The sequence below is a fragment of the Herpailurus yagouaroundi genome, unplaced genomic scaffold, assembly GCF_014898765.1.
Source record: "Herpailurus yagouaroundi ecotype Mexico unplaced genomic scaffold, PumYag 203, whole genome shotgun sequence".
NCBI classification, from domain to species: domain Eukaryota; kingdom Metazoa; phylum Chordata; class Mammalia; order Carnivora; family Felidae; genus Herpailurus; species Herpailurus yagouaroundi.
This window is the reverse complement of record NW_024412434.1, coordinates 9351489-9375970: the sequence shown is the minus strand read 5'-3', so window position 1 is coordinate 9375970 and position 24482 is coordinate 9351489. Positions and strand designations below refer to the sequence as shown.

The 24482-nt window shown below is 37.2% G+C and overlaps 1 protein-coding gene across 5 annotated transcripts in view; it reads left to right on the top strand.

Annotated features, from left to right (window-relative positions):
* The window catches only part of ACBD5 (acyl-CoA binding domain containing 5), a 47675-nt gene that overhangs the window by 9628 nt on the left and 13565 nt on the right, over positions 1–24482 (top strand). For 4 of the 5 annotated variants that reach the window (XR_005783366.1, XR_005783367.1, XR_005783364.1 and 1 more), the window contains exons 5-11: positions 7586–7700; positions 7798–7830; positions 12289–12423; positions 13639–13842; positions 14676–14782; positions 18197–18464; positions 23235–23434. Coding sequence is in view for 1 of the 5 variants with exons in the window: in XM_040451147.1 (XP_040307081.1) it covers positions 7586–7700; positions 7798–7830; positions 12289–12423; positions 13639–13842; positions 14676–14782; positions 18197–18464; positions 23235–23434 (1062 nt within the window). In the remaining 4 variants the exon portion in view is untranslated. The remainder of the gene's footprint in view (positions 1–7585; positions 7701–7797; positions 7831–12288; positions 12424–13638; positions 13843–14675; positions 14783–18196; positions 18465–23234; positions 23435–24482) is intronic. The other variant, XR_005783365.1, reaches the window with a different exon arrangement.

Below are 24482 nucleotides of genomic sequence, written 5' to 3'. Positions count from 1 at the left end.
TAAGCATAAAGAAAATATTTAAAAAGGAATAGTTCTGGGGCGCCTGGATGGCGCAGTCGGTTAAGCGTCCGACTTCAGCCAGGTCACGATCTCCCGGTCCGTGAGTTCAAGCCCCGTGTCGGGCTCTGGGCTGATGGCTCAGAGCCTGGAGCCTGTTTCCGATTCTGTGTCTCCCTCTCTCTCTGCCCCTCCCCCGTTCATGCTCTGTCTCTCTCTGTCCCAAAAATAAATAAACGTTGGAAAAAAAAATAAATTAAAAAAAAATAAAAATAAAAAGGAATAGTTCTTTTGCCAGATGATTCAACAGTGTTAGTTCCTGTTTGGTCAATTCAGACTCATTTGTTTCATTTTGTTTTAATCTCTTTCATACTACTCAAAGCTGTGCACTTTGTTACATTTTCATAATTTTTATTCAGTGGACTTGGTTTATCTATAACAGAAGGCAGAGTTTAGTCCTTTGGCTGTTAACCTTATTAGTAATACAACAACGAAGCCTTTCAAAAGCAGAAAGACAAAGAAAATCTAAAGCCATTTTGGTTTGGTAACCATTCCTTTTCTTTATTTTAAATATTACAATTTTAAGGACATGCTTCTATAATGTAAAGTTGAATTGACACATTAGGTAAAATTTACCCATTTTTCCTGTCCAGTTTGATTAATTAATGATGTAGCCACAGTTTAAAGTGGGAGGGAGATGGATTTAAACTATACTGCTGCCTTTTAACTGTCTTAAGATACTTCCACTGTGCCCGTAGATTTCTGTGACTACTTCTCTAATTAAAATAATATACCAGCTATTTCCTTTCAGACTTTTAAAATTTCATTTTTCATACTGTGAAAATAATAGTTTATAGTAAACCTTTAGAGGTAAATCTGAAAATGTTAGGATACCCATTGGTTGAAAATTCGATTAGTCTTTTGAAGTATTTCCAGAGTTTTGCTTTGTGGACATCATTAGATAAAATTGCATCTTCTAAATAATGATGTGGGAAGGCGGGTGCCTGGCTGGTGCAGTCAGTAGAGCATCCAACTCTTGATCTGAAGGTTGTAAGTTCTATCTTCATGTTGGGTATAGAGATGACTTAAAATATAATAATGGTGTGGGATAGTACATTATCCCAAAAATTTGATTACTGAATTTGGCACTTTTTTTAATTGCAATAGTTTTCTAACTGAAGCAGTTGTTAGATTGTATTTATAAATACAGTTCACTGTATTATTGCTCTTCAGAGCTATTCTCCTGTGCTGAGCTGTCAGCACAGAGCCTGAGGCAGGGCTCAAACCTGCAAACCATGAGATCGTAACTTGAGCCAAAGTCCGACGCTCAACCGACTGAGCCACCAGGCACCCCAAGAGAGAATGAATCTTAAGCAGGCTCTACGCTCAGTGTGGAGCCCGACATGGGGCTTGATCCCACAACGCTGGGATCGTAATCTGAGCCAAAATCAGGAGTCAGACACTTAACCTATCAGGCCACACAGGCACCCCTAGAATTATTCTTTTAGTATAAATCTCATTCCATGCCTTTGCATTCAAATGTTAATGAACCTCATTAATTTAATTTATATCTTATAATAGATAATATTTTATGGAAAATTTTTGTAATTTATAAACTGGCCAGTGAAATATCATTGAAAAAGTTGCTGGAATCAAAAATTCTTTTTTTTTCTTAATTGTGTAAATGTTCATTTATTTTTGAGAGAGAGAGAGACAGAGCATGAGCAAGGTAGGGGCAGAGAGAGAGAGACAGAATCCAAAGCAGGCTCCAGGCTCTGAGCTGTCAGTGCAGAGCTCGACCTTGGTCTCAAACTCACGAACTGTGAGATCACGACCTGAACTGAAGTACGATGCTTAACCAACTGAGCCATCCAGGTGCCCCTTTTTTCTTTTTTTTCTTTTTTTAATGTTCGTTTATTTTTGAGAGAGAGCGTGAGCTGGGGTGCCCCTGGAATAAAAAATTCTTTTAAAATTATTTAACAGGGGGATCCCTGGGTAATTCAGTCAGTTAAGCATCCTACTCTTGATTTTGGCTCAGGTCATGATCTCAGAATCTTGAGATAGAGCCCTGTGTTGAGCTCTGTGCTGAGCCTGGAGCCTGCTTAAGAATCTCTCTTTCCCTCTCTCACTGCCCCCCCCCCACTCGTGTTCTCTCTCTCTTAAAAAAAAATTTTTTTTTAATTAATAAAATGATTTAATAGAATTTTAGCTTTGAGAGAAAGGAATAACTAAAGTGGTTTGTGGGAAATAACCCATATTTCTTTAAAGAAAGTTCTTTTGATTCATAATCAAAAGGAAATATAAAATTCTGTTTTCTGTACAAATTTTACAGTTTGTTTTTTTTTGGGTTTTTTTTTTTGTTTTGTGTTTTGTGTTTTTGCTTTTGAGATTATATTTTTAAGTAATCTCTACATCCAACATAGGGCTTGAATTTACAACCCCCAAATCAAGAGTCATATGCTCTACCTACTGAGCCAGCCAGCAGCTCCCAAATTTTGCAGGCTATCTTATGAGGATTACTGGAGAATTCAGCCAGAACTTGAATAATATGCATTATGTCTGTTGGACTTAAGGAGAGATCAGTATACTCAACACTGGCTGCATGTTGGAGTCACTGGGGAATCTTGTTTAAAAAATATATATATATATTCCCCAGTATAACCCCAGACTAATTATTTCAGGATTTCTAAGAGGATGGGATAATTGCTGTACTAGAGGGAGGATTATTATAACATAGTCTCATAAAGGATGGAACCTGAAAGTTACCATGGTGAGGGTCTGGTCCATAGGTCTATAAGTCCAAAATATTGGCTTATTCTTTTCAAGGCTTGACTGACGATAACCATCTTTTGGAGATTTAGAGAAAAACTAGAATGCTAATTTCTTTCTTTCTTTCTCCTTCTATAATGCTAATTTCTTTCTTTCTTTCTCTCTTTCTTTCTTTCTTTCCTTTCTTTTCCTTCCTTCCTTCCAGAATGCTAATTTCTTTCTTTCTCTCTTTCCTTCTTCTTTCCTTACTTCTAGAATGCTAATTTTTTTCTTTCTTTTTTTCTTTCTTTCTTTTCTTTTCTTCCTTCTTCCTTCCAGAATGCTAATCTCTTTCTCTCTCTCTTTCTTTCTTTCTTTCTTTCTTTATTTCTTTCTTTCTTTCTTTCTTTCTTTCTGGATGCTAATTTCTTTACTTAGAATGGGTGATACACTCTTCTAGTGCTCAGCATACTCAGGATTGAGATATAAGACACTCCTCAAAATTGCAGAGGCACTTAGGAAATTGGATTAGTGATTACTAAGATTATTGAACGGACAGTAGAACACTGAGATTTGGATGGCTTTAAAAGATATGTTCATCTGACAAAAAAAAAAAAAAAAAAAAACAACCTGAGGAATTTAATCTTTGCTTTACAATACAGTATCTGTATCTTAACAGAATATTTTCATCATATAGAAATGGTGTTTCTGGGGCATCTGGTTGGCTCAGTCAGTTGGTCTGACTCTTGATTTTGGCTCAGGTCATGATTCCAGGGCTGTGGGTTTGAGCCACAAGTTGGAGCCTCAGCATGGAGCCTGCTTGATATTCTGTATCTTCCCCTTTCTGGCCCTCCCCACCCCTCAAAAAAAAAAGAAAGGAATAATGTTTCTTACCAAGGAAAGTGCTAGAGAAACCTAGAAAAATTATTGTATTTAGATGTTGCTTTTCTTTCTTTCTTTCTTTTTTTAATGTTTATTTGAGAGAGCGCGCTACGTGCATGTGTGCGTAAGTGGGGTAGGGGCAGAGAGGGGGGGTGGCAGAGGATTCAGAGCTGGAGCTGCTTGTCTGCAGTCCATCCAGCTCACCAAATATTCTTCATTCGGATAGATTACAATCCAACTGAACTTAATTCACTTACACTGTAAATAAAATCTTCTCTGAGTTTAAGGAGTAGTTACTTAGACTGAGATTTGCCTGTGTCTGCTTGTCTTTCTGTGTCTCTGTCTCTGCCAGGATCTCATGCGTTTATTTGTATGTCTGAGCCATTTCTTTAATTCCAGCACTGGGATGAGGGAGAGAATTTTGCAGATGACTAAGATCATTCTTCTTGAGTTTTGTATTTTTAAAGTTTCTTCTTCAGAGAGTAATCTCTTAAATTCTGGGTGTATGTTGCTATGGCCACTTGTGTCCTAACTGTATTTACTACTAAAATGCTAGCTAATTGAAAGAAAAATCACTCTGCTTATGTTTGCTTAGCACTGGCACATTCTGCATTTATTTAGTTCTGACATTTGAAGTCCTTAATTCACTCTGTTACCTATAGAGTATGAGAAACCAAAACACAGATTTGAGTAGCCCTACTTAAGGACAAATTTGAGAAAGAGACTTTTTTTTTTTTTTAACTTTATTTTATTTTCTTGTGAGAGAGAGAGCACAAGTGGGGAGGAACAGAGAGAGAAGAAGAGAGAAAATCCCAAGCAGGCTCCCGTGTGTTAGCACGGAGCCTGACACAGGGCTCAATTTCATGACTCTGGGATCATGACCTGAGCTGAAATCAAGTCAGAAGTTTAACCAACTGAGCCGCCCAGAGACCCCTGAGAAAAAGACTTTTTAAAGTAATCTTAAATCAGGAGATAACTAAAAAAGATCTTGTTTGAAAGAATATCAGAGGAGGTATTATGTGGGGGGAGGCCAAGATGGAATATCTGGTTGGCTTACCAGATTCTGTTGACTCTACATACATACACTGTTCCAGTATAGAGTCGTGTAAAGGGTACTGACTTGTGTTAAAATTTTATCTCTACCATTTACTTTCTGTGACTTTGGTCATGTCAAAGTAAACATTACCAAAAAAAGTAAACATTACCTGGTGGTTTCAACTTCTGGGTTGAATCTAATTCTCATGATTATTGTTATAATGCATACATATTATAGATCATTTATCTATAATAAGCTATAAAAATGCCCTCCCGAATGACCCCAGCCTTACAGTAACAAGCATTTCCTTTTACAAAAAAAAAAAAAAAAAATTATGGTTAAAGCCAGTTTTTTCACTCTTATCCATTGAAAGGAACAGCAATTAGATAATTTACTATGAGCGCTAAAATTACATTATAATCACTAAGCATAGTTCATTCTGTATAATCTCCCAACACACCCCCACCTTGTTTATTAAATTCCTTGTCTGTGCTAGACACTGGAAATACAGGAGTGACCAAAAACAAATAAAGGCCCTTTTTCATTGAGCTTACATTGTGTTGTGAAAGATACACGATAAACAAACAATAAAGCAGGGAGAGGGACTGACAAGTCTGAGGTGGTTATTAGTTTCAAAGATCAAGTGGCGACTTTAAAACTGTACATAAGCTGAAGAGTATGCAAAAATGACACAAGATTTTGGTTGCTTAATAAATTTGTTAACCTTGGGGCGCCTGGGTGGTGCAGTCGGTTAAGCGTCCGACTTCAACCAGGTCACGATCTCACGGTCCGTGAGTTCGAGCCCCGCGTCGGGCTCTGGGCTGATGGCTCAGAGCCTGGAGCCTGTTTCCGATTCTGTGTCTCCCTCTCTCTCTGCCCCTCGCCCGTTCATGCTCTGTCTCTCTCTGTCCCAAAAATAAATAAACGTTGAAAAAAAAATTAAAAAAAAAATTTGTTAACCTTAATAATAAAAGTAATAGAAGAAAAAACAATAAAAGTATTATGTGTAAATGAAAAAAAATCAAAACATCAAAGAAGTATGAAATGAAGTGAATCTTCCCCATTCCCTCCATTTTAACTCTTTAAGGGGTAATTACTTTTAATTCTATTTTGTAGAATTCAGAAAACACATATATGTATATACAGATATGTCTGTGTTATATGTATATGTATATGTATCCTATTGTTTAAAAAGAAAAAAAAACAATCATGGCATCATATTAAATATACTGTTCACCAACTACCTTTTGGCCTATAAAAAAATTCAGATGTTTTTCCCAATCAGTACACACAAAGCTAACCTTATTCTTTTTAAGTATCTGCCAATATTTCATATATGGAAATATTTTCTTTTATCATCTAGCTACCAGTTGGTGGCTATTCTTTTATCAATAGCTACCAGTTGGTGGCTATTTATTTGAATGCCTTTTCAGTTAATTTACCTTGTTCTTCAAATCTGATGATTCTAAATTGGCCTGTAGGTATGAAGGTATCAAAGTGATTACTAGTTCCTACTCTACATTTCTCCTCTTTCAGAGACACTACCTTAGTGAAGGGTACGAGGGTGGCTTAGTTCATTAAGCTTGGGAGTTTGAGCACTGTATTGGGCTCCATGCTGAGCATGGAACATGCTTAAGATTCTCACTCTCACTCTTGCCCTGCCCCTACCCTGCTTGTGTGTGCAGGCTGGTGCACGCTCTTTCTCTCAAAAAATAAAAAAAAGAGGGGCACCTGGGTGACTCAGTCAGTTAGGCATCAGACTCCTGGTTTCGGCTCCAGTCATGATCTCACCGTTTTGTGTGTTCGAGCCCCACATCAGGCTTTCTGCTGGTGGTGCAGAGCCTGCCTGGGATTTCGTGTCTCCCTCTCTCTCTGCCCTTCCCACACACATACTGTCTATCTCAAAAATAAGCTTAAAAAAAATTTTTTTTAATAAAAAAACACTAGTGTTAAAGAACAGATACAATAATTTAAATTTAACCCTACAGTTTTCTAAGTGCCCTTAGTTTAATGCACAATTTATAGATCATTGTGTAAAATTTTAAAAGAAGCTTATGTAAAATAGTCTTCAAAATGAAGAGACTTTTTTTTTAACTTGTTTTATTTTTTATTTTTTTAAATTTACATCCAAATTAGTTAGCATATAGTGCAACAATGATTTCAGGAGTAGATTCCTTAGTGCCCCTTACCCATTTAGCCCATCCCCCCTCCCACAACCCCTCCTGTAACCCTCAGTCTCTTCTCCATATTTATGACTCTCTTCTGTTTTGTCCCCCTCCCTGTTTTTATATTATTTTTGTTTCCCTTCCCTTATGTTCATCTGTTTTGTCTCTTAAAGTCTTCATATGAGTGAAGTCATATGATTTTTGTCTTTCTCTGACTAATTTCACTTAGCATAATACCCTCTAGTTCCATCCACATAGTTGCAAATGGCAAGATTTCATTCTTTTTGATTGCCGAGTAATACTCCATTGCATATATATACCATATCTTCTTTATCCATTCATCCCTCGATGGACATTTGGGATCTTTCCATACTTTGGCTGTTGTTGATCCTGCTGTTGAGGTGTGTGTGCCCCTTCGAAACAGCACACCTGTATCCCTTGGATAAATGCCTAGTAGTGCAATTGCTTGGTTGTAGGGTAGTTCTATTTTTAGTTTTTTGAGGAACTTCCATACTGTTTTCCAGAGTGGCTGCACCAGCTTGCATTCCCAAAAATGAAGATACTTAATTCTTTGATTTCTTGAACCTTTTCTAGGAGAATGTGCACATTATGTAGTTAATACAGGTACTTTGGGGAATCTATACATGAACTCTGAATCACAAAATTATCACTAAATAAATTGTAAGTATTATGTTATTTGGTAGTAGGTCAGACTAATAAATTGTGATTTCACAACATGTGTTTCTTTTGATTACAGATTCTTGAAACTATGCCGATGACTGAGAAAGTTGAAGAGTTGCTACATGTCATAGGCCCATTTTATGAAATTGTAGAAGACAAAAAGAGTAGCAAAAGTTCTGACTTAACCTCAGGTTGGACTGTTTTACCTTGTTTTTAGTTCAGCAGGTGACACATTATGCATGCATTAATATTTATATGTCTAATTTTTGTTTTACTTTCACATGCCAGTCCGACTGGAGAAAATCTCTAAATACTTAGAAGGTAGGAATAATGAAATCCACGTAAAAATTTTGTTTGAAATTTACACCCTAAAGAATTCTGCACATATTTATAAAACTTACAAGCTTGTCAATGCAAGTTTTCGTTCCAAGCAAATATATTGCATAAAGTTCAAAAATATTATAAATGCTTAAGTTTTAACCCTGTAGTTATTAAAACATGACAAATGATTCACTAAGTGTATACAAAATTGTAGCAGAATTCATGGTTGTATTTTGATAGATCATACTTTCTGATTTGGTTTTTGAGTTACATTAACAGTGACAATGGCTGAAATTATTTTCTAGCTAATTTTAACGTGGCTATGTTTATAGTATGGTTTATTACAGTATAGCAACCTGACACAAGATGTCAGTGAATTCACTTAGCTAGGTCTTTTTTTTTTTTTTTTTTTAGAATTCTAATTTCATGTTCTCAGGAAAGAATTGAAATGCTTATATTTTACATAGTAAGAAGAGTTGAATAATAGGTAAATTTGCTGTTATTAACTATAAACATTTGATCTTTAATTTTTTTTTTTTAGAAAGCAGACTGAAATGAGCCTGTAAGAATTATTTCAAATGAAAATTACCTGTGTTTTATTTTCCTGACATCCCTATTTACAAGATACCTTTCACTAATTGATGGAAATTAGGTATTTCAGAACAGTTATCTTCCTGTCTGTCATAAGACCTGCAGTTTGTATCTGCAATTGTAATTGATAGACTGCTTGCTGAGCATAATGCTCATATAACCACATCCTCTATATCTGATTTACCTAAAGGAGTCAAATTTTAACAAATAATCTTCCTTATAATTTGTACTATTTAGTGCAGAAAAAATACTAAATATTTTCTCTGTGTGAAGCATGTTGTTAGGATTCAGAGGAGAGTAAATCTGGACCTGTTTTAGTGTATGAGGCTAGAGGCAAATGTTTGAACAACTAATTATAAAGACAAGGTAGAATGAATAATGATAATAAAGGCTCGGATCCATAATCCCTAGGCTGTAATTTAAAAATTCAAAAAACTTAATAAACCAAACATTCTTTTGTAATTCCTTTGAGAGGAAAGACTGTCCTGACATGAACTAATTGAGGAACAGACCTCTGAAATGACAAGGGGCTGTTTTAAGTCTTTATTTTATTTAGTGTGACTATTCATGTGTTTTGTTGTAAAAACTTTATTATTATTTTTTTAGTGGGAGCTGCCTTAAAATTCTGTTGAAGGTGTTACATAATATATAGTACATACAGTGTATGACCTTTGCAAAATTAGAAAACTGGATTTTAAATCATATCTGGACCTAAGAGTTGTAAGGGATGTGGACCCATACCATAATTTATTTAACCTGTACCATTCTAATGGACATTTAGATGTTTCCTCTTTTTTTATGTTGTTTTTTATTTTTATTGCATTATACTTATTAGTTTCCTCTTCTGATCTTCAAAAATGCTGCTGAAAGTAACCCTGTATAAATGTCATTAAATATATGTGTAAGTATATCTGTAAGAAATTATTTCTTACAGATACAATATTAGAAGTCTAACTGCAGAGGGGCCCCTGGGTGGCGCAGTCAGTTAAGCGTCCGACTTCAGCCAGGTCACGATCTCACGGTCTGTGAGTTCGAGCCCCGGGTCGGGCTCTGGGCTGATGGCTCAGAGCCTGGAGCCTGTTTCCGATTCTGTGTCTCCCTCTCTCTCTGCCCCTCCCCCGTTCATGCTCTGTCTCTCTCTGTCCCAAAAATAAAAACGTTGAAAAAAAAAAAAAAAGAAGTCTAACTGCAGAGATCAAAGTATATGGGTGTTTCATAGTTTGCAATCTTGAAAAAAAAATTTTTTTTAAACAAAGAATCATATTAAAAGTAGCCACTTAAGCCCAGTAGAAGAGATGTATCTGTTTTGCTTGGGCTTTTTCATAATATACATACATAGTTTTGAAATCAGGAAATATGAACTGTCCGACTTTGTTCTTTTTCAAGATTGTTTTAACCATTATGGATCCTTGGCATTTCCATATGAATTTTAGAATCAGCTTGTTAATTTTTGCAAAAAGGACCATCTAAGATTCTTAAAGGAATTGCAATGAATTGTAGATCATTTAGAGGAGTTTTGTCATCTCAGCAATATTGTCTTCGAATCCATTTATTTAGTTCTTTAATTTCTTTCAACAGTGTTTTGTCATTTGCAGTATACAATTCTTTGACTTTCTTTTGTGTACTGCGAAGCATTTTATTCTTTTTGCTGCTATTATAGATTATTTTCTAATTTCATTTTTGGATTGTTCATTGTTAGCTTGTAGAAACTCACTTGATTTTGTTTATTGATCTTATATCCTGCAATCTCGCCAAACCATTTGTTAGTTCTAATAGTTTTTGGGTGGATTCCTTAGGATTTCATGTATACAGAGCATGTCATGTGCTTACTTCTTCCTTTTCAATCTGGATGCATTTTATTTATGTTTCTTGCCTAATTGCCATGGCAAGAACTTCTAGTACGATATTAAACAGAGATGGCAAAAACAGACATCCTTGTCTTGTTCCTTATTTTATTTTTTATTTTTTTATTTTTTTCTTCATTCTTTCTTGTTCCTTATTTTAGGAGCAAAAAACATTCAGTCGTTTAACATTAATTGTTATGTTAGTTGTACATTTTTGTAGATGCCCTTTATCAGATTGAGGAAATTCTCTTACATTTTTAATCTCGTCAACATTATTGTCATGTCAAATGCTTTGTCAGCATCTATTGTGATAATCATGTGACTATTGTCATGAACTGAATTTTGGATGTTGAGTAGGGCTAGTGAGTAATTCTCTGTGCTTTCTACACCTCTCATCACAGAAATGCCATTTAATGGGGGTTTGGGAGATTTCCTGTTGCTTAGTTTTGTTGAAGATGTCTATGAGTGGTGGGTGTTTTTGTTTCTTGTTTTTTGTTGTTGTTATTCTTTTTCTTGGTTGTCAGGGAGAGAGCAAGATTTATAAACTGTGATGCTGCCATGGTTCTCTAAGAGAGAGTAGAACATAATGGCAATGATAGAGTTGAGTTTTTACTCTTCTGTACCTGTTTAAAATGTATGGAGATTTTGACATTTAATATATTGTTTGAGATGCAGGGAAGCATTCAAAATGCCTTTGTGGGGGCGCCTGGGTGGCTCAGTCGGTTAGGCATCCAGCTTTGGCTCAGGTCATGATCTCGCGGTCCGTGGGTTCAAGCCCCCCCCCCGTCGGGCTCTGTGCTGACAGCTCAGAGCCTGGAGCCTGTTTCAGATTCTGTGTGTCTCCCTCTCTCTGACTCTCCCCCGTTCATGCTCTGTCTCTCCCTGTCTCAAAAATAAATAAAAACGTTAAAAAAAAATTAAAAAAACAAAACAAAATGCATTTGTGTAAGTGAAAATGAAGCACAAAAATTTATAGAGAGAGACCACTGTTTTTGACCAGTAGCCACGTAGGAGGCCTTTATTATCTTATAGGGTGATGGAAATGTAATTCCCTCCCTCTCAAAATGAAGTACAGTAACCAAAGGCATTGGCATCATGTGGGAGCCTTATGGTAATGCAGAATCTTAGGCCACCCCAGACTTGCTGATTCAGAATCTGCATTTTATTTTATTTTATTTTATTTTTTTTTTTAATTTTTTTTCAACGTTTATTTATTTTTGGGACAGAGAGAGACAGAGCATGAACGGGGGAGGGGCAGAGAGAGAGGGAGACACAGAATCGGAAACAGGCTCCAGGCTCTGAGCCATCAGCCCAGAGCCTGACGCAGGGCTCGAACTCACGGACCGCGAGATCGTGACCTGGCTGAAGTCGGACACTTAACCGACTGCGCCACCCAGGCGCCCCCAGAATCTGCATTTTAACTAGATCTAAGGTGATTCCTATGCATATTAGCATTTGAAAAATTCTGATGAATTTCCTCTCAAGATATGACTGGCCAGTAGGACAATGTGCCTTTTTAAATGATTGATCACATTAATGGATGCTTTAAAATAAAAATAAATATAAAGACATAATAATATAGATAGTGTACCTAAAGCCTTAAAGGTAAAAAAAGGATAAAAAAATTTTAAATGTAGTTCTGTTGATGATATTGATGATATTGTTGTGTTTATGTTTTCAGTATGCTAGGATATAGCAACTGTCTCTTTATTTACTGTGTGTAAAGAGGATCCTTCATCTCTAACTTTTCTATTTTGATTGATATTAACTTAAAAATAACTCACCCTCTGCCTTGTTTAGGAAGGTTTTAAGATAGCTTTATCACTTTTGTTGTAAACTGAAGGAGTTTCTTTATGTAATGTATGTATAATCAAGGAAAAGAATACTTGCAGATATATGTCAAAATTCTAACTTTTACTTCAAAATTATTTTATTAGTTATTATAAAGGGCAGTATTATTTGTAAATTACAGCATGATTGTGTGTTATAGCACTAGAGATTAAGCGATCATTTCATATTTTAGATCTTGGTAACGTTCTGACTTCTACTCCAAATGCCAAAACTGTTAATGGTAAAGCCGAAAGCAGTGACAGTGGAGCTGAGTCTGAGGAAGAAGAGGCCCAAGAAGAAGTGAAAGGAGCGGAACAAAGTGCTAATGGTAATCTTTGGATGACGAACAAATAATTTTACATTCAATTAGATAAAAGAAGGGACGCCTGACTGTCTCAGTCAATAGAGCACATGACTCTTGATCTCGGGGTTGAGTTTTAGCCCCACGTTGGATGTAAAGATTACTTAAGAATAAAATCTTTAAAAAATAGATGAAAGAATATGGAGAAGTTGGGACTGATTTGGTGTTGTATGAGAATAGTGTGTATGGTGGGATGTGGGCTGTTGACCTTATCACCATATTTTCTGTGGACCAAAAGTGCATAGATAGAATTGAACACTAACAAGAATGGACCACTCCTCTAAATGTAATGCCTGAAATGCTGCATTAGAAATGTATTCATTTTATAGGGTGCCGGGCTGGCTTAGTCAGTATATCATGCAGCTGTTGATCTTGGGGTTGTGAGTTGGAGCCCCATGTTTGGCATAGTTTACTTAAAGAAACAAAAAGAAGAAATGTATTCATTTTAGGTATTGTTGCCAATATAAATATGCATATGTGGCTTACCAAGAAGAGGAGAAATGTTTAAACTCTCAATACCTTGTCAAGAATAGAATGGAGAATTAGATATAGGAAGTTTTGATGGAGAGAGAACATTGGAGTAATAGGCTACTGCATTGTGGGTGGGGGGCCCCACTGGTAGTAAGAGTACCAGTGATTCCTGGGAAGATTGGTTTCGAAAGGGGAGCAGACAGACACTAAAACCGTATGGCTTACTTTTGCCTTTACTTTCCAATAGGGTATGACAGATAATACCTTCTTCAAAGGATCTTTTCATTGACTATGTGGACCCATTTGTACTTCTGGGTCTCATAGGGCAATTTGCCTATGCTTGAGAGAGTGTAAAGACCTTGAGAGGTTATCTTTAAAGGGGATTCTAGGGATGCCTGGCTGGCTCAGTCAGTAGAGCATGTGACTTTTGACCTTGGGGTCATGAATTTGAGCCTTACATTGGATGTGGAGCCTACTTAAAAATAAAATAAGATAGGTTCTAGAAGATTCACAGGGAACTGAAGTAGTTTTGAATGAGCTTTCAGCATATAATAAATCCCTTTTCAAGGAGTATCCCATCTCTCTGATCCAAGTAGGAAACCATTCAAAGGGATTATGGTAGGTTGGGGAAATGATTACTGATATTAGAATATATATACAGAAGTTGACCTACTGTGAACTTTTATGAATCTCCCTACTTTCTTTTAAAAGATAAGAAAATGATGAAGAAATCTGCAGATCATAAGAATTTGGAAATCATTGTTACTAATGGCTATGATAAAGACACCTCCACTCAAGATATACAGAATGACATTCATGCCAGTGCTTCCTTGAGTGGGAAAAATGCTGAAGAAATAAAGGCTGTAGATGAAAATTTGGAGCAAACTGGAAAAACTGCTGTCTGCACTCACCAAGGTATTGTCCCAGGATAATTATCTGTCTAGCCTCTTTCCTATGAATGCAGTGTTCTTTTCATTGTTTTAGGATATTTAGGAGCAATTTAGAATTTAAAAACTTCCTATTCAATAATATCTTAGGGTTTATTAATATTATAAGGGTGTATAGCTTTGAAAGATAGTGAATTAGAGGCAGGGCTTTTATATTTTTATTGAGACATTTTTAATTGTGTTTTTGTATGGTTTTTTTTTAAATAAAATTTTGAGGGGCACCTGGGCAGCTCAGTCGGTTAAACATCTGACTCTTGGTTTCAGCTCAGGTCATGATCTTAACAGTTTGTAAGTGTGAGCCCCACGTTGAGCTCTGTATGGATAGCGTGGAGCCTGCTTGGGATCCTCTCTCTCTCTCTCTCTCTCTCTCTCTCTCTCTCTCTCTCCCTCCCTCCCCCCCCCATATCCTCCCAGCTTGCTCTCTCTCACTCTTTCAAAAAATAAATAATAAAAACATAAAGAAAACAAGAAATATAATTACTTAATGTAACAACTGAACTTGCATAGTTGCATACCAATTTAGGCCTCCTAGTTGGTAGTCAGTTTTCCCTTACAAGATTGTTTTATAAGGTTTGATCTGGACAGTGTCTTTGTATGATTACTTGATAAAATACAATCTTGTCAAATAAAAATTATCAACTATGTTGGAAGTTTTGGTACGTTAAAAGAAAAAAGTGTGGCTTGATAAATTTGTCTCCAGTGTGAAAATAATATAGAGCTGATAAATTTTGAGAGTGGAATAAATGCATTTTTCTTCAGTTAGAGAATAATAATCCCACTTGGACATTTGTTCATTTTCAGAGATAAATGATGATCATGTTGAAGATATTTCAGGAATTCAGCATTTGACAAGTGATTCAGACAGTGAGGTCTACTGTGATTCCATGGAACAGTTTGGACAAGAAGAGGTAAAAATGACACTTTTTATTTATTTATTTTTTTCAACGTTTATTTATTTTTTTTTGGGACAGAGAGAGACAGAGCATGAACGGGGGAGGGGCAGAGAGAGAGGGAGACACAGAATCTGAAACAGGCTCCAGGCTCCGAGCCATCAGCCCAGAGCCTGACGCGGGGCTCGAACTCACTGACCGCGAGATCATGACCTGGTTGAATTCGGACGCTTAACCGACTGCGCCACCCAGGCGCCCCAAAATGACACTTTTTAAAAAAAAAATTTTTTTTTAAAGTTTATTTATTATTAAGAGACAGGGAGAGACAGCGCATGAGCAGGGGAGGGGGAGAGAGAGAGGGAGACACAGTATCCGAAGCAGGCTCCAGGCTCCAAGCTGTCAGCACAGAGCCTGACACACGGCTCGAACTCACAAACTGCGAGATCATGACCTGAGCCGAAGTCAAACACTTAACTGACTGAGCCACCCAGGTGCCCCGACACTTTTTAATTGGCAGATTTTCAAAGTGATATGTCAGAATACAGTGCATAGGTTCTGTTAATAGCAGATGTACGTACACTGTTCATGGCTTTGAAGATATACCTCTAAAATTTTTTTAAAATATATAAACATTTGTATGTAGAATTATTTTTGTGAATTTAAAAAATGTATAAAATTCTGAATGTTCAAAAATATTTCACTATTTTAACTTGTTACTATATTTATATTTGTAAATATCCTGAGGGAGGTGAGATGGGGAGACAGAAGGTAAACTTTATGCTAGACCCTGTGTTTGAAACGTTGACATACAAGAAAATTGAATAATTTTCAAATCTGTTCTACACACTGACTTCTTTTTTAAGTTTTGAAATATAATTGACATATGCTGTTATATTAGTTTTAGGCATACAACATGTTGATTCAGTGATTCTGTACATTACTCAGTCCTCATCATGATAAGTGTAGTCACCATACAATGCTATTGCAATATTATTGACTATATTTCTTATGGTGTGCTTTCCACCTTTTTCACTTACTTATTTTATGAATGGAAGTTTGTATCTCTTAATCCCCTTTATTTCACCTATCCTCCCCGCCCACCCCGCCCCATCCATGTCTGCTTTGGCAGCCACCGGTTTGTTTTCTGTATTTAAGAGTTTGTTTAGATTTTGTTTGTTTGTTTTTTAGATTCCACATGTAAGTGAAATAATACGGTATTTGTCTTTCTCTGTCTGACTTATTTCACTTAGCCTAATATCCTCTATGTCTATCTATGTTGTCAAGAATGGCCAGATTTCATTCTTTTTCATGGCTGAGTTGATGTTCCATTGTATATGTATACCATATTTTCTTTTTCCATTCATCTATCAATAAACAACTTGGGCTGCTTCTGTTATCTTAGCTGTTGTAAATAATGCTGCAGTAAACATAGACGTGCATGTATCTTTTCAAATTAGTGTGTTCATTTTCTTTGGGTACGTACCCAATAGTGGAATTACTGGAGTGTATGGTATTTCTATTTTTAATTATGTGAAGAAGCTCTATACTGTTTTCCAGAGTGGCTGCATCAGTTTACATTCCTACCAACAGTACACAAGGGTTCTCATTTCATATCCTTACCAGCACTTGTTATTTCTTGTCATTTGGATACTAGCCATTCTGACGGGCGTAAGGGTGTGGTGCTTTTTGCATACAGTAATGTTTTTATCTTGTATTTATATTACCTTGGTTTCTGTCCTTTCCATAGGGTTGATGGTGTGAAACCATTGCATCTCTTTGGTTTTACTGAATTTTGAACATGTTAGAAGACCTCATGCTTTCAAGGGCCTCATCTCACTAAACAAATTGTTTAAAAGAAAATCACCTTTTTTATTTTACAGTTTTTGTTTTCAGTCCAGTTTAAATAAATTGTGTAGCTTATAGATCCCTTTCTAAAAGGTTGAAACTTTGAAAGATTCAATCATTAGCAGTTACTGCTTTGTAGAAGCTAAAAATAGAAATGGTTCTAGAGTAACCATTTAGTGGAATAGATAATGGATTGTAGGTACTGTTCTGAAACTGAAAAGAGATTTGGAGATAGGAAATATGTTTTCTGTATACATGTATACATTCTTCCAACATCATTGCCAACCAGTAGACCATTACAGACAAGTGTACCTGGAATTTTGCTAGGTGGATTAGATTTCTAAGATTTTTTTTAATGATTACAAATGTTTTATTAAATATCCAATGAACTATGTACAACTTAGAAATATTTGCCATATATACTTTTTTTTTTTTTTAAGTTTATTCATTTTGAGAGAGACTGAGTGAGCGGGGCGGGGTTGGGGCAGAGAGAGAGAGAGAGAGAGAGAAGGAGAGAGAATCCCAAGCAGGCCCCACACTGTCAGCGCAGAGCCCGATGGGGGGCTCGAACTCACAAAATGTGCAAGATCATCACCTGAGCTGAAACCAAGAGTTGGCCGCTTAACTGACTGAGCCACCTAGGCTCCCCATATCCCATTCTTATATATTATGCCCTTTGGCATAATAACTTGATTTCAATTTTTTCTTCTTCTTTGACTCCTTAATTTGGTGTTCTTCAGGAATATGACTACTCCCTTGGTTTCAGCCATTACTCATATACTGATGTTTCTTATCTCCAACCTATATCTCTCTTCTGAATTCTAACTGACCTATTAAACATCTTGCCTAGGAACCTCAATTTATACTTCTCTATAACTATACCATTGTCTCTGTTCCCTTGAGACCCCTTTGTCCTCTGTATTTCTTATCTTGGTGAGTATCACAAAACCATCTGGTCTTTTCCTTTCCCGTACTTCCCACATTCAGTCTTCAACTCCTATTGATTCTCTAATCTCAGAAGTTCTCAAAGCAGCCTCTGTCCCAGTACTACTTTATTGGTACAGGCTGTCATCACTACTACACCTTTGACTTGGCTTATACTCATTCTGTAAGTTTTAATTCATATCATTTCTTCCAGGAAGTCTCCACTGAGCCCCAATATGAGTTAGGCACCCCTCCTGTGAGTTCCTATAGCAAGCACCCTTCATCCATGTTTTTCATACTACTTATCAAACTATGCTGTAATGATCTTACTTCTCTCCTTTACCAAGCTATTTCTTTCTTCATATTATCCTTAGAATTTAGCATAGTAACTAGAACAAGAGTAGTAGACATTTTTATAAGTCTCTTGGATGAATGACTGACTCATGAGAACAATTCATTGCCAGACTACTCAATACTTTATTCATGGATGAATCATTCCTATCCCATTTCTTTCCTAAATATAGGATGCAGAAGGTGAATACATTTTTTAGAAAAATATTTTCTATCATAACATGAAAAAAGTTTTATAAAAACAGTAATTCTTCTGTTGTCACAAAAACTTATGTTTATAGCTTTTAACTAAGTGTTGTTTTAAATTTGTAGTCTTTAGACAGCTTTACGTCAAACGGCAGACCATTTCGATATTACTTGAGTGGTGATCCCAATCAGCCCTTGGAAAGTCCTGGTTTTCCTGAAGATGTTCAAGGATCTCCAGGAAATGGCAACATTGGGGATATGCAGGTGGTAGCAGTTGAAGGAAAAGGTGAAGTAAAGCATGGAGGAGAAGATGGCCGAAGTAACAGTGGAGCACCACACCGTGAGAGACGGGGTGGAGAAAATGAGGAATTCTCTAATGTCAGAAGAGGGAGAGGTGTGTATTCTTTTTTGTTCTTGCTGACTGACTATCTTTAGAAACTAATTAGCAAAAAGGGAAAAGTTTAGGTAAGGAGAGACATTAGAACTCTCAATTTACCTAGTTCTCTTCTTAGACTCTACCCCCACCCCCAAGGCATAGTAGTGTGATCTCTGAAGGTATAGGAGAAAACATTCCATTTCTATATCTTTTATGCAGTTTTTTGAAGTAGCCAAATTTATGTCCTTCTTGAACAGTCAGTTAATGGTTCCTCCAAATGCCCCTCTGCTTTTGTTTCCTACTGTAGGTAAAAATTTGAATTGTGTCTTTTGCACATTTCCCTACTTAAGTCAAAAGATATTGTTTAAAACTGACAAATCAAGTAATAGAGATAAAAGAACATTTAACAATACAAAGGCAAACATTAAGGAGTGACTGGGTGGCGTAGTTGCTTAAGGGTCTGATGTGTGATTTCAGCTCAGGTCAGGATCTCACAGTTTGAGGGGTCGAGACCCATGTCGAGACCCACATCGGGCTCAGCGCTGACAGTACAGAGCCTGCTTGGAATTCTCTCTTTCCCTCTCTCTCTCTCTGCCCCTCTCCCCCACTCTATCTCTCAAAATAAACAAATAAACATATTTTTAAAGTTAAAAAAAAAAAGGTAAACATTAAGAATGATAATGTGATCAGGTAACAGAATAGAGTTGAGGAGGGAAGCAAAGGGGGTGTGTGTGTGTGTGTGTGTGTGTGTGTGTGTGTGTGTGTATTAATTTATGATGGTTTATAGTTAGGAATGAGTAGGGACTGTCAGAAAAGATAATTAATGGAAAGACAAATACCATATGATCTCACTTATATGTAGAATCTAAAAAAACAAAAACAAAAGACCACGCTTATAGACACAGAAATAGATAGGATAGATTGATGATTGCCAGAGGCAGGTGTGAAGGGGATATGAAACAGGTCACAGGGTCAAAAGGTAAAAACTTCCATTTATAAAATAAGTAAGTCATGGGGATGTAACATACAGCATGGTGTCCGTAGTTAATCAGACCTGTATTGCATATTTGAAAGTTGCTAAGATTGGGGCGCCTGGCTGGTGCAGTCATTTGAACATCCGACTCTTGATTTCGGCTTAGGTCATGATCCCAGGGTCATGGGATCGGACCCCATGGTGGGCTCCAGAGCTGAGCATGGAGCTTGCTTGGGATTCTTTCTCTCTCTTCCCCTCTGCCCCCTCCCTGGCTTGCAACCTGTCTTTCTAAAAGAAAATAAAAAAAGAAAGTTGCTAAGATAGAAAAGTCTTAGAAATTATCACAGGGAAAAAAAATCTGTAACTGTATGGTGACAGATGTTAACTGAACTTATTGCAGTGATCATTTTACAATATATACAAGTATTGAATCATTATATTGTACACTTAAAAAAAGGAAAATCCCTGCATAATTTCATGAGGTCATAAAAAGTTAAAGGATTAGCTGCATTTCTGATTGAAAAAAATCTACATAAAATAAAACAAATGAAGACGGGGAAGAAAAGAGAAGATTAATGGTATTAAGAACATTATTCTTAAAAATTACCATTTTAACATATACCAAATTGTGAGTACTTAATGAAGAAGAGAAAGATCACAACATATTACTAGAGCCTTGGATTCAGATCCCTTTCTTTAGGCAATTTACCAAAATTGCAGGTATGAAAGGCTTTCTATTGACAACCCTGACAACCCCGCCTACAAAACATTACAACTCCCAGCAATCACAGGGGTCCATACAAGTGGCAGCCCCTGAAGTGAAGCTTCGTGAGCCTTACCGTAAATCTGCCTCAGCATTAAACAAATCTTATTGAGCTTGTCTTTGTCAGGCCCTGTTCTGGATCCCGGGGCTGCTATAGAGAACAGGACAAAGCCCCTCTTTTTGCGGAGCTCATGTTCCAGTAAAGGGGAGCTGACAGTAAATATGTAAATAATTGAGATCCTTTGTGAATGATAAGTGCTCTGAAGAAAAAAAAATGAGTAATTAGATAATGACTGGAGATGGGGATTTACCATAACAGGGGAATGGTCTGATTAATTCTGTCTTTGCGAAGGCTTGTTTGAAAGCTGACAATGACATAGGATATAGTAAAGTGAACAGAGAAGAGTAATTCTCTAGTGTCATCAGTACCCACTGACAGGCCGTCACAGAATATATGAATCTCTTTTTTTTTTTTTGGAGAAACAATTTTTATTTTTTATTTATTTTTTTTAATTTACATCCAAATTAGTTAGCATATAGTGCAACAATGATTTCAGGAATAGATTCCTTAGTGCCCCTTACCCATTTAGCCCATCCCCCCTCCCACAACCCCTCCCGTAACCCTCAGTCTGTTCTCCATATTTATGACTGTCTTCTGTTTCATCCCCCTCCCTGTTTTTTTTTTTTTTAATTTTTTTTTTCAACGTTTTTTAATTTATTTTTGGGACAGAGAGAGACAGAGCATGAACGGGGGAGGGGCAGAGAGAGAGGGAGACACAGAATCGGAAACAGGCTCCAGGCTCCGAGCCATCAGCCCAGAGCCTGACGCGGGGCTCGAACTCACGGACCGCGAGATCGTGACCTGGCTGAAGTCGGACGCTTAACCGACTGCACCACCCAGGCGCCCCCCCTCCCTGTTTTTATATTATTTTTGTTTCCTGAATATCTCAATTTCTTAAGGATGAAGGAAAAAAAACTAAGCCACAGACCAGACTTGCCACCTTTTTTCCCCTTGTAAATTCTATACCAATAGCTGAAGTGGTTCTTTTCTTGAAGAACCACTTCAAAATTTACTTCCTTTCAATACAAGAGTAGAGGTCTTCTAGAAAATGGCATCAGGGGTGCCTGGGTGGCTCCGTCAGTTGAGCATCTGACTCTTGATTTCAGCTCAGGTCATGATCTCGGGGTTCATGGGATCAAGCCCTTGCATCGGACTCTGCACTGGCAGGGTGGAGCCTGCATGGGGGTTCTCTCTCTGCCCCTCTTGTGCGCATGCTCTCTCTCTCACAATAAATAAATAAACGTTTTCAAAAAAGCAAAGAAAATAACATCAGGCACAACACCTCAGTGTACTCTTTGAAGTTTAACTTGACAAACAGCTCTCATTCCATTTCTTTTGCAAGAACAAACACTGCTTGTTGCAAGCGCAGCTTTGGGAATCCAGTTGCTGCTGTAGGGCTCCAGAATGCCAAAGGGCAATGAGGCAAACCGTTTCCTGTTTATTATTTAAAACAAAATAAACAAAACTTATCTATTGTATTAGCAAACATATAGAAACTCATAAACTCCATTTAGGCACAGTAGTGCTTTTTATATGCTGCAATATAAAACTTTCTGAAAAATACCTTGGTAACACTCATTAAGAACTTCTACTAACTTGTCATCCTTTGACCCAGTAACTCTCCTTTTTTGATTCTGTTTTTTCTAAAGAAATCAGCAGACATCTGGGCAAGAATTTATATACAAAGACATTCATTGCAGTGTTATTTGTTTTTTGTTTTTTGTTTTTTTTAACGTTTATTTATTTTTGAGAGAGAGAGAGAGACAGAGTGCAAGCGAGGGAGGGGCAGAGAGAGAGGGAGACACAGAATCCAAAGCAGGCTCCAGCCTCTGAGCTGTCAGCACAGAGCCCAACGTGGGGCTCAAACTCATGAACTGCGAGATCGTGGCCTAAGCCAAAATCAGATGCTTAACTGACTGAGCCACCTAGATGCCCCTGTTTTGTTTTTTTTTTTTTTAATGTTTATTTATTATTTTTAGAGAGAGGCAGGCTCTGCACTCCCAGCACAGAGCCCGGCATGGTGCTCGATCCCATGAACCATGAGACCATGACCTAAGCTGAGATCGAGAGTAAGATGCTCAACCAACTGAGCCACCCAGGTGCCCCATGTCAGTATTATTTGTAATTGCAAAAATTTGGAATTATCTTATCCAAAAGTGGAGAACGATTGAGTAAATTCATTCATGGCCATGCTGGGGAATTTATGTAGCCATTTCAGTGTTTTTGTAATAAAATGTAAAAATGCAGATAAACATTTATGATATTTTTAAAGAGAAGAACACAAAATTATGTGTTGGGGTAATGCCTATTCTATAAATACATGCATGGGAAAAATAATGAATGGATATATGACAAAATCTTAGTAGTGGTAAGTGCAATAGAATTTATAAAAAGAGAAATACATTTAAAAACCTTTTGGGTTTGGGGCACCTGGGTGGCTCTGTTGGTTAATCATCCAACTTTGGCTCATGTCATGCTCTTACCGTTCATGAGTTTGAGCCCCACATCCAGCTGTCTACTGTCAGCCAGGAGCCTGCTTTGGATTCTCTGTCTCCCTCTCTCTCTTTGCCCTTCCCCCGCTCATGTGCACACGTGTGCATGCTCTCTCTGTGTGTCTCTCTGAAAAATAAACATTAAAAAAAAAAAGTACCCTTTGAATTTCTTCAATCTTTTTACCTTATTAGTAAAGAATTTTTGAGAATGCATCTCAAATATGTGAATTATGTGTGAATTAATATGCATTTTGTCATGTACTAGTGTAGTAAGTACATTGTAAAACATTAGCGAAGAGAATCTTTGATTATATCAATATCAGTAGAAGCTTCTATAGCTACTTCTTTGCTCCTGGTATTTTGTGTACTTCCTGATTGCTTCCACTCTGCTTTGGAGATTTACATCTCAAAGAAATAACACAGGAAAATGAATAAAACACACTCTTTCTACTTTTGTAAGAATTATTTAAAACTAACTGATTTTGCTCTCTTAAAATAGGGCATAGAATGCAACACTTGAGTGAAGGATCCAAGGGTCGGCAAGTGGGAAGTGGAGGTGATGGGGAACGCTGGGGCTCAGACAGAGGGTCAAGAGGCAGCCTAAATGAACAGATTGCTCTCGTCCTCATGCGCCTGCAGGAGGATATGCAGAACGTCCTTCAGAGACTTCATAAACTGGAAACGCTAACTGCTTCGCAGGTGAGCTTTTGAATTTGTCTTCTTCCACTGTTGATCCTGTATAACAGCATGTAAGTGTAATCTGTGTTGATCAGATTTATATAAATCAATGTAATGATTTTTTTTTTTAATAAAAAGGATCTAGGGGCGCTTGGCTGGCTCAGTGGATAGAGCATGTGACTCTTTATCTCAGGTTGTGAGTTTGAGCCCTGCATTGGGTGGAGAGATTACTTAAAAAATAAATAATTTTTCAAAAATCATAAAAAATAAAAAGGATCTACTTTTGAAAATATTGGTTATTTAAGAAAAGACTGATCCAAAAGCTAACTACCACTTCATAGAAAATTTTTCGAGTGTAAAATTACCAGTACCTTGTTAGGGGTAGAAGTAGGGTGCTTGGTAATAGAAGAGGAAGAGCTTTTAAGGGGCTCCTGGCTGCCTCAGTCAGTGGAGCATTGGACTCTTGATGTCGGGGTTGTGGGTTCAGGCCCCACATTGGGTGCAGAGATTACTTCAAAATAAAATCTTTAAAAAAAAAAAAAAAAAGAGAGAGAGGCTCCTGGGTTGCTTAGTTGGTTAAGTGTCTAGACTCTTGATCTTGGCTCAGGTCATTATCTCACAGTTCATGAGATCAAGCCCCGCATCAGGCTCTGTACTGACAACGTGGAGCCTGCTTTGGATTCTCTCTCTGTCTCTCTCTCTTTCTCTTTCTCTTTCTCTTTCTCTCTGTGTTTCTGTCTTTCTCTCTCTCTCTCTCAAAATAAGTAAATAAACTTTAAAAAAAGAACTTGGGGTGCCTGGGTGGCTCAGTCAATTGAGCATCCAGCTTCAGCTCAGGTCATGATCTCGCAGTTCATGGGTTCGAGCCCCACATCAGGCTCTGTGCTGACAGCTCAGAACCTGGAGCCTGCTTCGGATTCTGTGTCTCCCTCCCTCTCTCTGCCCCTCCCCCGCTTGTGCGTGCATGCGTGTGTGTGTGTGCGCGCGCACATGCACACTCTCAAAAATAAATTAAAAAAAAATTTTTTTTAAAGGGATGTTATATAGTGCAGTTCAAGGAAGTAATAAA